Below are 15,218 nucleotides of genomic sequence, written 5' to 3' on the forward strand. Positions count from 1 at the left end.
GGGCGGTGCTTTAAATTTGTCCTTTGGGTGTATATTAAAATGAGAAATGAAAACATGCGTTGAGTGTAGGAAATGTTCACTTTAGTTACTGAGAGTTTTGGTAGCCCTGATAAGGGCCGGTGTTGTGTTGTGAGCAGGTACTGTGGTGTGGGTGGACTCGTCTGCAGGAGAAGGGTGCAGAAGATACCAGCCATGTCGAGAGCGAGAGTTGATGCTGCGAGTGGCCTTTGGTGTTGAGTTGGTGTGGTCGGCTTGCTCCAAGTGAATAGTGAGACCTCGTCGCCAAGTCTCGTCAGCTAGCAATGCTCCTGCGTATACACAGGCTTGCTGCACGCAAACTGGCTGCAGAGTAGAAGGCGAGAACATTCCTGAACCGGTGGTGACCCATAGTGGATGACTTAGTAACTACAGGTGGTCACTACCATCTCACCTATCACAATAATTGTCCAGAGAAAATCATCTGATGCCAAAAAAGATAGATGATCCATTCCCATATGCTAACTCCTTATTCCTTGTGCCTTTTACATTATCTTACCTCTCACTAGCAGTCATGGTTCGAATCCGAGCATAGCCCATGGATTTTTGTTGTGAATAATGGGAAAAGTATTTTAAAATGGTTTTATCTCTCGTCCGAGGCATTCAACAGGTAGTTGAACATTAAGCCGTCCAGTAAGACAGGGCTTAATTACTTTACAGTACACAGGCTTAAGTTACTTTAACTTAATCCGCCAACTCTTTCAGATCTTTAATTAAAAAATAATAATAACAAACTTTACAAGCAGTCTTCTCGACATCTAACAATCTGTACCAAAGGTTCTTCACTACACCATCCATATTATACCATATTGGATCATTAACTTTAATTTGTAATGTGCCTACCCTAAGAATATTCACTTGTTCTGCTTTATTTAATTATTTCAAACAACTGTGAATCCGTTCAGCCACCGAGGTTTGGGTACAAACAGCAGTGTCATTTCATAATCCCACGTAATCAGTTTTTAAAACCAAACCCTTTCACTATCTCACTCACTGTTAAATACATTCTTTCTTATTGACATGCCATTCTCTCAATTGGGGTTGTAAAGTAGTCAATATTCCTCCATCGTCCGTCGCACACTACACATTCACGACAGTAAATACATTCACTCTCAACACTCACAAGGTTACACAGAACTATCACTATTACATCCAATAAAACAGCCTGTTCCCTTCCAAAAATCGGAAGAGGGACTGAAATACATGCTCCCTATAAAGAACCAAAGATTTGCACCAATCAATTATCTTGTTGGCTTTGGCCCAGTAGTTCGTGTCCACCTCGCATGGCTTAATCGAGTGAGTCAAATCCTTCGAGGACAGTGCTGGTGATATATTAGCTTCTCTGCGATGCGGTCCACCGACGCTGCCAATTTCTTTTAATCATGTTTCTTGCATGCATTGATAGGGCAGAGGGCAGGATCGTTAAGTCCGGGGGTTGGGATCACAGCCGCCTTTTCGTTACCCTCGACTTATGTAACCAAGAACCCAGCAAAAAGTACGGCCGAGACCGAATTCACGGTATTTCTCCAAAATAATATAAAGAGGGTACTTTTAATCTGGTACAATAAAGACTTTTATTATTAGAAATAAATTGGCGGATTTATATTTTTGTTTTGTACTAATTGGTACGACGTTTTTGGGGGCTCGCAACACAATTTGTGCCGGTGTTCTTTCATCGAAGAAATTCATTCTTGAAGGGGGTTGAGACCAAATTCAGGGTCGCTGAGATCTGATACCGCCCCTTCCATTGATGAGTGCAGTGTCAATTTTTTTTCATTTGCGGCCGCCGATCCCCTTAGGCGTCAGAAAAAGTCCAGAGGCGACGGTGGGGATCGAACCCACGACCGCGGGATCTACTAGCCGAGAGTAACGCCTTAACCACTCGGTTACCGCGGACGACGTTTATTAAGGACAAACATAGACTGCGACTTTTCCAGACGGGTTGCGTTTTGGCAGCCATTGTTAGAAATTAGTTATATTTAAATGCAAATACCTTTGGTGCTAAATCATTTTTCTTCCATTGTAATGTTTGAAATAGTAGCCAAACAAGTTTGTAACAATAACAATTAAATTCAAATGTGATTAACTAAAACAAACCAAGAGTCTATAAGGGTTTACAAAATAAATAACCAAACAATATCTATAATTATTGTTTATTGAGTTAATAGATCTTGACATATTTTGAAAATCTGTGTACATATGTACGGACTTTGAGGATAAGTGGCAATTGTAGACTAATGGTACGTTGGTGTTCTTGAGAGGATAATTGTACGGTCAAGGTCGAGCCTTGGGGAAACGAAACCATTAAACTTATTTAGTGGTAAGCTATCCTGCCTATTTAATAGCCAAAGCAACTACTGGACCGTATTTCAACGAGATTGTCCTCTTTCAATTTTTGAACAATTTCTCTTCGAGGTTTTAACCTTAAACACTTAGAAGCAATTTCAGTTAAACATTAGGCATTGTGACTATGGAAAAAACAATCTTCATCAGTTGCCATTAGGATATAAGAAAGAACGACTTGTATGTGGGATATCTCAGTAATATCCAATAAAATGTCTGTAATACTTTAAAGTGCAATTGCGTAACGATGGCACAACCTTTGTTCACACCTTTCTTGACACCTAGTTAGTGGGCGTAAATAAATACATAAATAAAATTAGTTTCTTAGATGCAGGTAATAGATATATTACAGTTTTTGCGGTTTATTATCTTACAAGTCAACTTTAGAATAAAATCAGTTTGCAGTAATATTTGGTTGAGTTTATGTGTACATTATACAAATATTTTCAAAATAATTATACCTTTTCAAAGCTGCACAAGTCGTGAATCGCCTTCACTGGGATGTGTTCAAATTAAACCAGCCATTGTAATGTGGAGATAAATAGAACAAGGAGTTCTACAAGTTTCATAACACATAAGGGTGAATACGATGGGTTGAACATATATGGTAAGCCGAAAGACGGCAGCCTTGTTCGCCACAGACATTCTCTCTCTTTCCCCATCTGACATTGCTTTCTCTCTTCTCTAGATTATTTAAAATTTATTACGTTTTGGAAACAACATCGTTTTAAACCAGACAGCTGCATCTCTCTCATTCACTCACTCACTCTCTTCATCTACCTAATTCTCTCTCTCTCCTCTCTCTCTCTCTCTCTCTCTCTTTCTCTCTCTTTCTCTCTTTCTCTCTCTCTCTCTCTCTCTCTCTCTCTCTCTCTCTCTCTCTCTCTCTCGCTCTTCCTTTCTCCCTATCTATATTTCTATCTCCTTCCTTCTCTTTTTCTCCTTCTAACTCTCTCCCTATGTATCTATCTATTTATCTACTTCTATCGAATTATCTATCTATCTCACTTTAATTCGTTGGAAAATGAGTAATTTCAGGAAAGGCAAATTAGTTGACTAATATTTTTTTAAGTAAAAAAAAAGTACTCCATAAAAATATGTAAATCTATGCAGCATTCTTCGAACGTGCAAAAATGTTCAAAATAAAATTTGAACTTCTTTATTACGGATTAATCATAATTCACACACATATCTGATAACCATGGTCGTTAAGTGCTAGCACAAATATGATCCATTGCTTACAAATCCTGGTTCTAGTTTTAAAAAAGAATGTCTTTCAGTATTATTGTTAAATGGAATTTAAATTGAATATAATTAAGATTTTGGGTGTGTTTGATATATATATATATATATATGTGTGTGTGTGTGTGTGTGTGTGTGTGTGTGTGTGTGTGTGTAATATATGTATAAATATAAGAGCTTGACTTGGTCGTAGTCGAGTTCAGATTATGTAAATGCAATTTCATGACCGGTTTCTCAGTTCTGTTTTCTCCGTCATCATGTGTTATATCCAAAAATAACAATAATACACCATAATAACATTTAAAATTAAATTAATCTGGGGTCGTCGGTGGGCGCAACGGTTACGGCGTTGACGCGGCGCTCATCATCGAAGAAGTCCAAGGTTCGAATCCAGTGGCCCTACATTCGAACAAACTTACAAATAAATTGGATAATGTGACCTCTGCTGTTGCTAACCCTGGTTTAAAAAAAAATATATTTATAAAAGTAGGTAATTTCATATATTGGCACATATCGCTCTAATCTTGGAGTTATGTTAAGTAAAAGTATTAAACAATATTGCTGTTGGTGTAGAACGAGGTTCTCAAGCTTTCCAAATTTCTTTTTAGTTCGGTTTTAATGAAAGTTATATTGAAAATAATACGACATATAGCGGATAAAATATAACTCATACTAAAATTTTTGTATCTATGTTCATCTACACCCTCAACCTAATTCATCCAAGAACGACTACTTTAGTAACATTAAAAAAGTCCAAAACTGTCAACAATTATAGTTCTAATTTTTTATTGATTTAAACTGATCAATTGAAAACTAAATGAAGTTTGACACTGTATAAAATTTAAAAAAAATAACATTAAAACGAGATATATATGAAAGTAATTGAACTGTTTTCGCTAGACGAGGTGACAGATCAGGTGTATCTATAACTAATTGCGATCGCCCTGAAAAGCTGCTTTTCATTTCAGTTGAATTCACGTGTCCAGTTGTTAATTTGTCGTCGTACTTAAAATGGTCGATTCTCCTTCACAGGCCATAATGGGATAAACTGGCTCAAGGATAATTATTCAGACGATGCCTTACCATTAATCAGCGTCAGGACGTGTGGATCGATCTGACTCCCTGGCGCATCTGGCTGAAACATTTTTAATTGATTCTGACATTTTTAACTAATTTTTGAAATTAGTCACATTAAACTTTTCCTAATTTTACTCTTTAAAGTGAGTTGTTTTAGATGTTGAGGATTTATTTTGCTACTCTAAATTTTTTTTGAAATATAAAATCACGATAGCAAAGTGAAAATTAATTTTTTTATCTTGATCCACTCTAATAACAACCTACAGAATAAAGTAATATTAATACAGAATACAGTAATTATCAACACTATCAACATTGACAACAATATTATCAATACAAGATAATAGATATTTTTATGAAAATGAAATTAACCTAGACAATAAGGTTACGTAAGCTATGTTGGAAATTGTGACATCTCCGTCGCAAATAATAGGAAAATAGTATAGAGCTCCATACGATTAAGGTGGTGGGACAACAAAAAAGCAAATAGAATTCCAGTAGAAATGATGAATGACATAGTTACTACTCACAGTAAGTTGTTTTGCAACGATCCGGATTTCGAGCTTTTAGCTCATCGTCAGGTTGAAGGATTTCTACAAACACGTCTCTCGACATGAATTGCAAAAGTGAACCCGCCGATACCACCGCCAACATTTTTTGATCTCAAAGAATTCCTCCAACTAATTAATTCTCTACACCGTAATATACATTTTGCATTGGAAATTACCAAAGATGATTGGTTGAACTTTTTAGACCTAAAATTGTCCATAATAAACAACCTAATAGAAATAGACGTATATAGAAAACCCAGAACTACAGACACTTCGGATTATTCCCACCCATGGTCCCAAAAGGCTGCTGGTTTCATTTGGCTCATAGACCGTATGTTAAAACTGCTAACTATAAAAAAGAATTAGAAACTATTAAAACCTTAGCAAAAAACAATGGGTATCTAGAAATATTTGTTGATAGGTTGATACCCCACCACATATGAATCATTAGGTTTCCGTTGTTTGCCATACATTGGTGAATTGTCGGAAAAAGTTAGTAAAATTTTTAAACAAGAAGGTTTTAGAATAGCTTTTAGAAGTACGGGGTCACTAAAAAACATCCTCTCAATACCTAAAGACAAGGTAGACAACTTGGCAAAAAGCGGGATTTAGCAACTAATTGTATTGATTGTAATATTAAATATATATGTCAAAGCGGTAGTGAAATAAAAACGAGAGTAAAACACACTTGAACACTTGTCTAAATCGAACAAATTTTCGGAATTTAAGGACCATCTAAAAGAAACAAAATATAATTTCAATTCAAATTAAGTACAACAGTGTTACATAGTTTCAACAAAGGGAGAGAATTAGATTGGTTGGAGAAATTTGAAATTAAAAAATATAACATGGATTTAAATGCATTAATAATACAATAGATTTTGATCTATCTCCCATTTTACATATGTACATAAATAATATTAAACGTCCAAATAATTAAATTAATTCTTTTAAATTGTCATTAATCTATTATTAAAGTACTATTCTAATTTTTTATTTTTTATCTTTAATCACAAATTTATAATTAATTTTTCACTGTATTTACTATTATAATATTTATTCCCGCTTTTCAAAATTGAGCGGCACTAAAAACCATTGGAACGTCGCGATAGGTCTAAAAAGTTCAAACAACCATCTTTGTTAATTTCCAATGTAAAAATATTACGTTGTAGAGAATTAATTAGTTGGAGGAATTATTTGGTATCCTCCAATATTTTCGACCATATGCATAGAATATCGTCTACATAGCTTTTCCAAAAATGTTGGCGGAGGTATAAGCGGGTTCACTTTTGCAATTATCGCAATATCGAGAGACGTGGTTGTAGAACTCCTTCAACCTGATGATGAGCTAAAAGCTCGAAATCCGTATCGTTGCAAAACAACTTACTGTGAGTAGGAACTATCTTTTCAAAAAGGATTGAGCAAAATCCAATGTCAAAATAAAAGAAAGGTGACCCACTCAATCCGCCCCCACATTCCCACCTTCCGATAAAATTCAAATTGGATGAATAACTCATTATACAACCTGGCCCACCAATCCAAACAGGGATTATTTCCACCTTGATTAAACTATTTTTGCTCGCAGGAACAAGAGAAGAAGTGTTATACCAGTTGTCTTTGATTGCCCTATTATAAAAAAAGGATCATTGTATGGTAAACCTTCGAAAGTAAAACAAAACAACTCTTATATAACAGCCCTGGTGACAAATGAATCACGTTGTGTACATGTTTCTCCCTTTTTCAACCTATTTGACATTACTTTTCCTTCTTCACTTGTTTGAATGACTAACATAACCCAAGCAATTTTAACCAACAAAAAACAAACTATTACTTGTATTACAACACAGACTTCAAGACATTCTTGGCGACAATCAGGACACCAAACAAAATTTTTACAACGTCCTCAGAAATAATTCGAAAAAAGAGACAGTATAAGTTTCTGGGCAATCTGGCAGTTACATGATCCTTATACAAGTATAATTCAATTCACCTCAGTCATCACTGGAAATGTTCGTTGTTTGTATGAATTTTGGCATTTCAGTGTTATTGTTATTCTACAAACCTCTAACATTCTACAAACATTTGAGGTTTGAAACTCTCTCTCGGTCACTTTTAAAAACTTTAGTTGTTTCTTAGCTTTTTTAAAGCAAACAACTTCTTATTGAAAATGCGTGACTTCATCGATATTAATCAGGGAGGAACATCTGACACGACGCAACGCGACGTGAACCAACGTGGGTGTGCACAATCAACGCAAGGCCAGTGTATGTCGTAGTAGTCACTCACAGTAGTATAAGCGATATGGATACTTCTGAGGAAGAATATAAGGAAGAAATGGATGTAATGGCAGCAGCTGCGAGCTGCTTGCATTGAACTGCGAACAGAAAACTGTGGGTTCATGAAGTGAACTTCACTATAGATATATCTGGCGAATATCATACGTTGATTTTTGTACTAGAAAAGGAAGAAAATGTGGATCGATTCCACATACCATATCCTTTGATTTTGACAGTCAGTCCATCCCGGCGAGACCCTTGTCGAACACTTCGAAAGAGCTCGTCCATGAGGAAACAGTTTTCATACGTTCTGTTCAAGGGGACGAAGCCTTTCTCCCTCACGACAGTCGCGCCACGCCGCTAATCGTCTTGGAGATGACGGCGGAATACAATCCCGCCATTGTCGGGGCTGTGGTAATCGGTCTCCATGCAGAAGGACTACTTGCCTTGTTTTGTAAGCAGCACTGTCAGGTTTTCACTTGCTAGGGTAGAGCCCAAAAGTGGCGAGAACCATGAACAGCTTTGCCAGAGTGGCTCTCATACCAGCCACCCTGGACAAGCCCTCTCTGATGGTACTATGAACTCCCGTGCTCTTTTTCTTGGCGACTCGCATCATTCACATCTGAACCTATTTTGCGAAAATCGGAGCAAAAATTAATTCCTGAGAAGGCTCGCACGGAAAATTCACGATGCCCTCGCCAGAATTACATCGTTCCACAGTTGTTCGTAAAACGAAACAACTGTCTTTGGCGGTTTACTGAGACCATCTAACCCCCTTCCATCCAGCCTCCTCAGATCTTACTCTCCACCAACTGGGCTAGCTTCCTAGGGCAGTTGAGGTACGTCTCTTTCGTGCGTGACCCTATTTCGCCGGGCGTCTCGGCGCGTCGTGAACCTCCTCGCACGGCTCAGTTGAGCCTCCCGACGAAGCCTCCGCGCTATGGTGCAGTCCGAGAGCACCTCAACAACCCGGTCGATCTGACCCTCTGTCGGAGGAAAATCCCCCTTCAGAAGGCCGTCGCATATATCCGCCGCCCATAGGACCTCCGCAGCATCCCCAAGTACGCTTATACTAGGCACAGCGCTCCTTGAGCATGTACACCAGTCGGCTTCTATAGAGGGATCATCATCGGTCGTCTGGTCAGGAGCCAAAAGCGCCGGGAGTTCGTCACCATAGGGAAAATCGTCGCGTCCGGGAAAAATGTCACATCCAAATTAAGTAATCGCTCGAAGAACACTTTTAAAAAAAGAAGAAAGTTTATTGTCAAAACTGTACTCCTGTTCGAAGCTCCTGCGAGAAAAAAGGCAGTCCTGTGGAAACTGACGCAGGTGTCTGCTGAGACGTCACTTCTTGATGAGGGTCTTCTTTATGGTGACAACGAAAATAAACTAACATGAAGAATATTGACAGAATGCCCATACAAATTATAACATAAACATAAATTGTTGAAAATGTCGAGGGAACATCTTCTAATAGCTCCAATGATTGCATTTTTACATTTAGCTTATGTAAATCTTCAACACATATATTAGCTTTCGCCACTCTAAACCCGTCGGTTTGTGTAAACAGAACTTTCGATTCTTTAAATATTGGTACATTTTTTCCATGTAACAATACTTCATTTTTATCTAATTTAATTAAACTAGAATTAGATATAAATGTTGTATTATTCCCATCATTTCTTTTAATTACAATTGTTTTAATTTTAAAAGCTAAATAGTAGTCTATAAATGGTACATATTTAATAGATGATGTGCTCGATGTGTAGACATATCAAAAAGATTTTCATTTGCAATTATTTGTTTAATACAATTATCAATAATTTTTGATATGCTCGCTTTAAGGATTAAAGATGGGTTTGTATATATTGTTGTTACATGATCTTTTTTATTTACTAGATAGGACAATAGGAAGTATGTCTCAAGGGAGGAACTTCGTAAAGACACGTGAACGAAATAATAAAGTTCGTTATTCATAAAAGAGCAACGTATAATTGCCAGAGTGTACTAAGACTTGGCGATATAAATGTAATATTTCTTGTATTTTTCAATGATTCAAGATCATCATACGTTAGGATTGAAGGCTGCAATGTTTTTGGTTTATAGAATTCTATAGAGTTTTCGACATCATTTTGTTTTCTAACAATTCTAGACTAATATAGCATTATAAATTTTGCTTATTTCTAGTTGGGTTAATACAGGATTTGCCAATGATTTTATTTTTCTATATTTTCTTGTATTGTCTGAATGTCATGATTAAATTGGTCAATTAATTTTTTGTTAATGGCCATCTGATTTTCAACATTATGCTGCAAATGAATAGAATTACTTTGGATGGCGTTTATCGCTTTGTCGTAGCGTTTTTTTGTCGTCGGAGTCCATATTTTCGGTAATCCAAGATATTGCTTTTCCTAAACCATTAATGAGCCCTCGTTTTGGCCTTTTAGTTTTGGTTTCATTGCTAATTAGATGATCAAATTTGTTTTTTGTGTTATGATATAGTGCCAAAGATGGGTCTGGTTCGTTCAGTTTATGATTTATTAGGTCTTAGGTATATTTTAATCCATTTTTTAGTACATCTAAGTCAATTACATGTTGAATCTATAGTATTTATGTATTATGGGTCCTATTAAAGAAAGTCTTAGTGTTTTGATTAGAGGTTATTTTTTTCGTGTTTTATGATTAAGTTTCTGTGGTCAATTACCATTCTTAGTTTTTTCTTTCCAGAGCATCCGTTTTCTTAAGAACTACCCAAATCGGGCTATTGTAGGGGGAATTAGGATGTTGGCTTATTCTGTTTTTTAATAATTTCTCTATTTCTATTTGTACATATTTACGATACACTTGTGGGTATTTATTTTCGCGAATAAATTGGTTTTTCATCGGTTGTTAATATTTTATGTTTTAATAAACCTGTCGATGTTAACTTATCATTTTCCCTTTTAATAACTTCAGGATATTCTTTCGATAATTCGATAATTTTATTGTTTTCTTCGGAGTTCATATGCTCCGTTCTAATTAATGAGGTATATCTTCCCATATTTTTCTCAAATCTGAGCGTATTGACATTTCGGGGCAATTGGCCATTTCTGTCTTCTTCGCTCGTACGAGTGCTTTGCGTTTCGTCAATGTCCTTGGTTTCGGAACAAATGGCCATTACTTGTCTGGACTTGACTTCGCAAGCTGTCTCCTTTTTTGGATTATTATTATTTATATATTTTTTATTTAAATTTCAAAGTGATTTATTATTTAATTCTGTTTGCTCAAATGTAAGATTCAGAGGTATCGAGCCACCAGGGAAAAAAAGAATTTTATTAGTTAAATCTATTTTCGTTTATTTTCAAATGTTCTGTTAATGTTAAAGTGTTGTTGTTGTTTATAATTTTGGAATTTATTGAATGGTGTATGTTGTACATGGGAATATTGTATATTAAAATACGTAGGGTTATTAATGGTTTGGAATTCTATTGGATTCACTGGACTTCTTGTAGTCTTGTGATATTTGATAATATAAAAGAGCATTTGTTATATATTATGCTCCTAATTTCATCTATTGTTTCTGGATTAGATATCATAATGCGGTTACTTAAAGCGGAAGGTAAACATTTAAAAATGTGAAATATCATTTCTTTTTCTATCCTAGTCATTAATTCTTTCAAGGTGTCTGAATTTAGTCCGTCTAGCTTTGTTCAAATATAAACTATGGCAGGGGCAATTAGTTTCTTTTAATTTTTATGAATAAAACATTATGATTGTAATCTTTTTTAATAATATTTTCTGCACACAATACGCTGTATGCAGTTTCCAAAATTTCACAAAAGATGGCTAGTTCTGAAGGGTTTCCATCGAAAAAAAGAATGTGATCGTAGTCTTCTTTAGTTATTTTATAATTAATTTTTGTAGACATGCTAGAGAGAAGGATTAACATGGAAAGTTTAATAAGCGAAAGATGGCTACTTATCCTACGGTAGTGTTCTTCTTCTCCAGGTTGCTGGTTCTTCTTTCTTTGGCTATTTTCAAGACGTTTCCTCCTGGATGAGACGAATGGTCGCTGCAGGAATTTCTTCTGTCTTGACTTAACGAAAAGTTTCTTTGAACCGCTAAAGTTTCCGTTGAGTCAAATGGACGTAACTGCGGGACAAATGGCCACGACTTTAAAACTTTAGCTATTCCAGGTCCCTGTTCCGGGCGCCAGTTAAGTGATCGCTCGAAGAAGACTTTTAAAAAAAGAAGAAACTTTATTGTCAAAACTGTACAATGTTTAATTTTAAACCGACAGAAGACTAGCGTATGAGTAAGGCAAGGATATTTGGGGATTAGGGTTTTATATTAGTTTAAAGAAATGCTGATTAAGATGATGAGCGGCCGTCTGGACTCGCCAGACTTTGCTGACGTGTTTGTCTGAGGGGCGTTTGGTTATTCCATAACTTCCATGTGCAGTGAGTGCAATGGGCCTGCTCGTATTCTCGCCCTCACTGCTAACATCCCTACGGCCAGCCTCAGTCGCCTACACCACGGGAACCGGACTCTCCCCATCACCGCGCTTCAGAGCCCCCTCTCCGGTGGCCACCCAACTCCGTGCTCGCTTCCGGACTTCAGCAGAGGTCTTGCCTGGGATGAGCGCCTCTATGGGAAGAGTATCTTTCGCGCAGGATAGTGGAGAGCCATCAACCGCCCGCGTCCTCCCTGATGAATCACACCCTCCCCCTTGAACATGGGTCTGTGCCCGGCGGACTTTGCACAGCCTGAGGATTACAATTTTTCAGGTGTATGGTCCTGCCTTCGTCGTAACACTCCTGGTTCAGGAAGGGCATGAAAACTCCCTGGAGGGAACTACAGCCGGACAACGAGGCGTCTGGCAGGCAGCGGCATGGAAACGGTCGAAACCGGCCCCGCAGTTTCCGCAAACAAAGGATAACCGATCATGGGGATGGTAAGTTCAATAATGTTTCGAGAGGTCACCATGACCCTTCCCCCGGGAGGAACACAAAAAACCGCATAAGCGGCATGTGACCAGAAGAGGCAGAGGGAATACGTAGCTCCCCGTCGTCGAATCCGGTTGGAGCTACATGGCAATAGCGGGGGCAATGAAAAGGGGAACAAAAAAGGTGTACTTCAACAAAAGGAAATAATTGTCTCCGATGCTATTGCCAATTGAAAACCGCCCCAAAACTTCATCAAAGCGGACGACATAGCCTCGCTTGACAGCGGCCAACAGGAGGTGAGGTTGTCTTGGTTTTAAAACCCTTGGAACCATGACCATCATCGCCAAACCATCAACTTTCAAAACAGGGTGAAGGAGGGTTAGCTAAGAGAGTCATATTTACTTTCGCCAAATAAATGAGGTTGGAATTGATTGCGGTAGCCAGCTCAATGTCCAGAGTCGACATTAAATCGAACACATTTGAGACTCACTTAAGCGACGAGTACGACGACGAAACACAGGTCCTAACACCCTGGAAGAGAAACAGCTATTTTTGATGAATTGGAAAGAATTCCTCGGGATTTTGAATTTTTTGTTTGTTTTTTCTTTATTCAATTATTTTTTTGTTTCGTTTTTAAAATTAGGTAACAAACATTTTCTTATTAAAGAATTTATTCTTAGAACCAAACATTTTTTTGGTTAGCGAAATATGATAAACGTAAATACAGTAAAATTTAAAGGTAGTGCGTTTATTTTGTCCATCAGTGTACATTAATTTATTAATTACAACATGCTTATTTTAATGTAAACCAAATTAAACGTATTAAATAAAAATGAATAAATTCTGATGATTTGACAGAAAATTTATCAAAACACCCGAATACTATTTAGTGATAGAATGAATTTAACTAACACTTTATTTACTGATTTTACTCATAACAAAGCATTAAGAGCAAAATCAGGAAAAGAGTGTTAGTTCAATTTTACCATTCACTAAATGATTTTGGTTGTCAATTGTTAAACAAATTGTTTGTTTTCACCAAAATCTTAAGACGGGTGTGCGTTTATTACTTACTGATTTTCTGGTTTTTTGGTGTTCTTTCAAACAATCATAATTAAATATTTTTTAAATAAAACTCATGAATTTCTGATCTCTTTTTTTGCTTACATTAAAGGAAGTAAATTGTAATTAATATATCGATAAAAATACATACGGCCGACAAAATACAGTTTTTGTCATTGAGTGTATATAAGTTTGAGTCCCTGATCCGTTCTTTTATTGCCTCATGCAGATAATCAAATTGATGTTTTGTCATCCTCAAATACCAAATATGAAACACGGATTGATCAGCATTTTTTTTTCTAATACAGAAATCAACTTATGCTATTCGCTAGATACCTCTATTGTTCACTTCATGAACCCAAGTTTTTCTGTCCGCCATTGAAAGATGCTATGACTTCCATGTCTTTCTCATATTCATCCTCATATGTATCCATTTCGCGAATGCTACAGTGATACACACTGTATCGTCTGTTGCGTGTGCTTGCGTCTAACATATGGGCGCACCCACATGCGACAAAGCGTGGGTGGCGCGTTGGGTCAAGTTGCGTTGCGTCGATTGTGTTCCCCTCATTAGCTCAGTTACGCAGCCACGTCGGTAAAGGCTACATTCACACCAAAAGATGGGCGCGAAGAAGAACCACGGAAAAAATGCACTTTCCAAGGAATGGCTATCATTCATAGTGGCTCCACAATACGTATATTTAGGTCGCAGTGTAGGAAAGAATTTTTCTAATTCATAACCAACCCCCACCCTAACAAAAAAATATTTTCAACAACAGGTACTAATGGATGCAGAGTAGTTTTTTGTACTGGAAAAATATCGACTTGCCCTAACTTAATGCAAATCACTTTAAATAACTCTAAAGTGTTTAAAACGGACGTGTAATTTTGTCGTAAAATTTAATTAATGCTCTAATCAGTCAGTTATATATCTTTTCTCTGGTATATGGCAAATTCAAATAAATTTGCCTTTATAATAAATACTGTGTAAGTGGAACAAGATAAGTTTGAAACGATTGGAAATTGTCGTAGGACGGACAAACAGCAAGGTCAGAAAAAATCCCCATGAAAAACTGACACGTCAAGATCTGAAATAAAATCGCGAGAAGGTCCGTGGGCAGCGGGTGAGGTCGTCTGATGGGTTGGGAAAATTCTTTGTGCAATATATTATTGTCTAAAGGCTCACACTGTAAATATACAGACATCTTAAATCAACTTCTTTAAATAGTCAATTTTTCTTTTCTTTTTGGAAATTATGGCCTATGACAAATATTTGTCTTCGTGTGTGCAAAATATACGCGGTTTTTTTGTAAATTTCCTCCGGCTCTAGGAATGAGCTTAAATCCCCCAAACAAAAACAATCTGTATTATTGAAATAGAAAAAAACGTCATTACAGTGAATGAATCTAAAAGAAATTTGATTTTAGGAATTACAAAAATGAAAATTTGAATGCCTAATTATTAACTTTTACAAATGAAAGTAATGAATTTTCACTTATTCACATGTATACATATTATTTTGTATATAATATCCGATTTAGTTACGTCCAATAAATTACTTACTTTCACCTTTAACATATAATTATACTTAAGCTTTGTATTTTTATTTATTTTTGTTCTTTCCCATATTACAGTGATTCACTATGGCGACGGTAGTGTACGCAGATCTGAACACTATACAAGATGAAGATATTCTTCGAAGAATG

The 15,218-nt window shown here is 36.6% G+C and overlaps 1 protein-coding gene across 6 annotated transcripts in view; it reads left to right on the forward strand.

Annotated features, from left to right (window-relative positions):
- The window catches only part of LOC106674087 (titin homolog), a 66,878-nt gene that overhangs the window by 10,389 nt on the left and 41,271 nt on the right, over positions 1-15,218 (forward strand). For all 6 annotated transcript variants that reach the window (XR_002910098.1, XM_024225965.1, XM_024225963.1 and 3 more), the window contains exon 2: positions 15,147-15,218. Coding sequence is in view for 5 of the 6 variants with exons in the window: in XM_024225965.1 (XP_024081733.1) it covers positions 15,156-15,218 (63 nt within the window). In the remaining variant the exon portion in view is untranslated. The remainder of the gene's footprint in view (positions 1-15,146) is intronic.

This window comes from Cimex lectularius, unplaced genomic scaffold (genome assembly GCF_000648675.2).
Source record: "Cimex lectularius strain Harlan isolate CLEC.00 unplaced genomic scaffold, Clec_2.1 scaffold63, whole genome shotgun sequence".
Taxonomy (NCBI): domain Eukaryota; kingdom Metazoa; phylum Arthropoda; class Insecta; order Hemiptera; family Cimicidae; genus Cimex; species Cimex lectularius.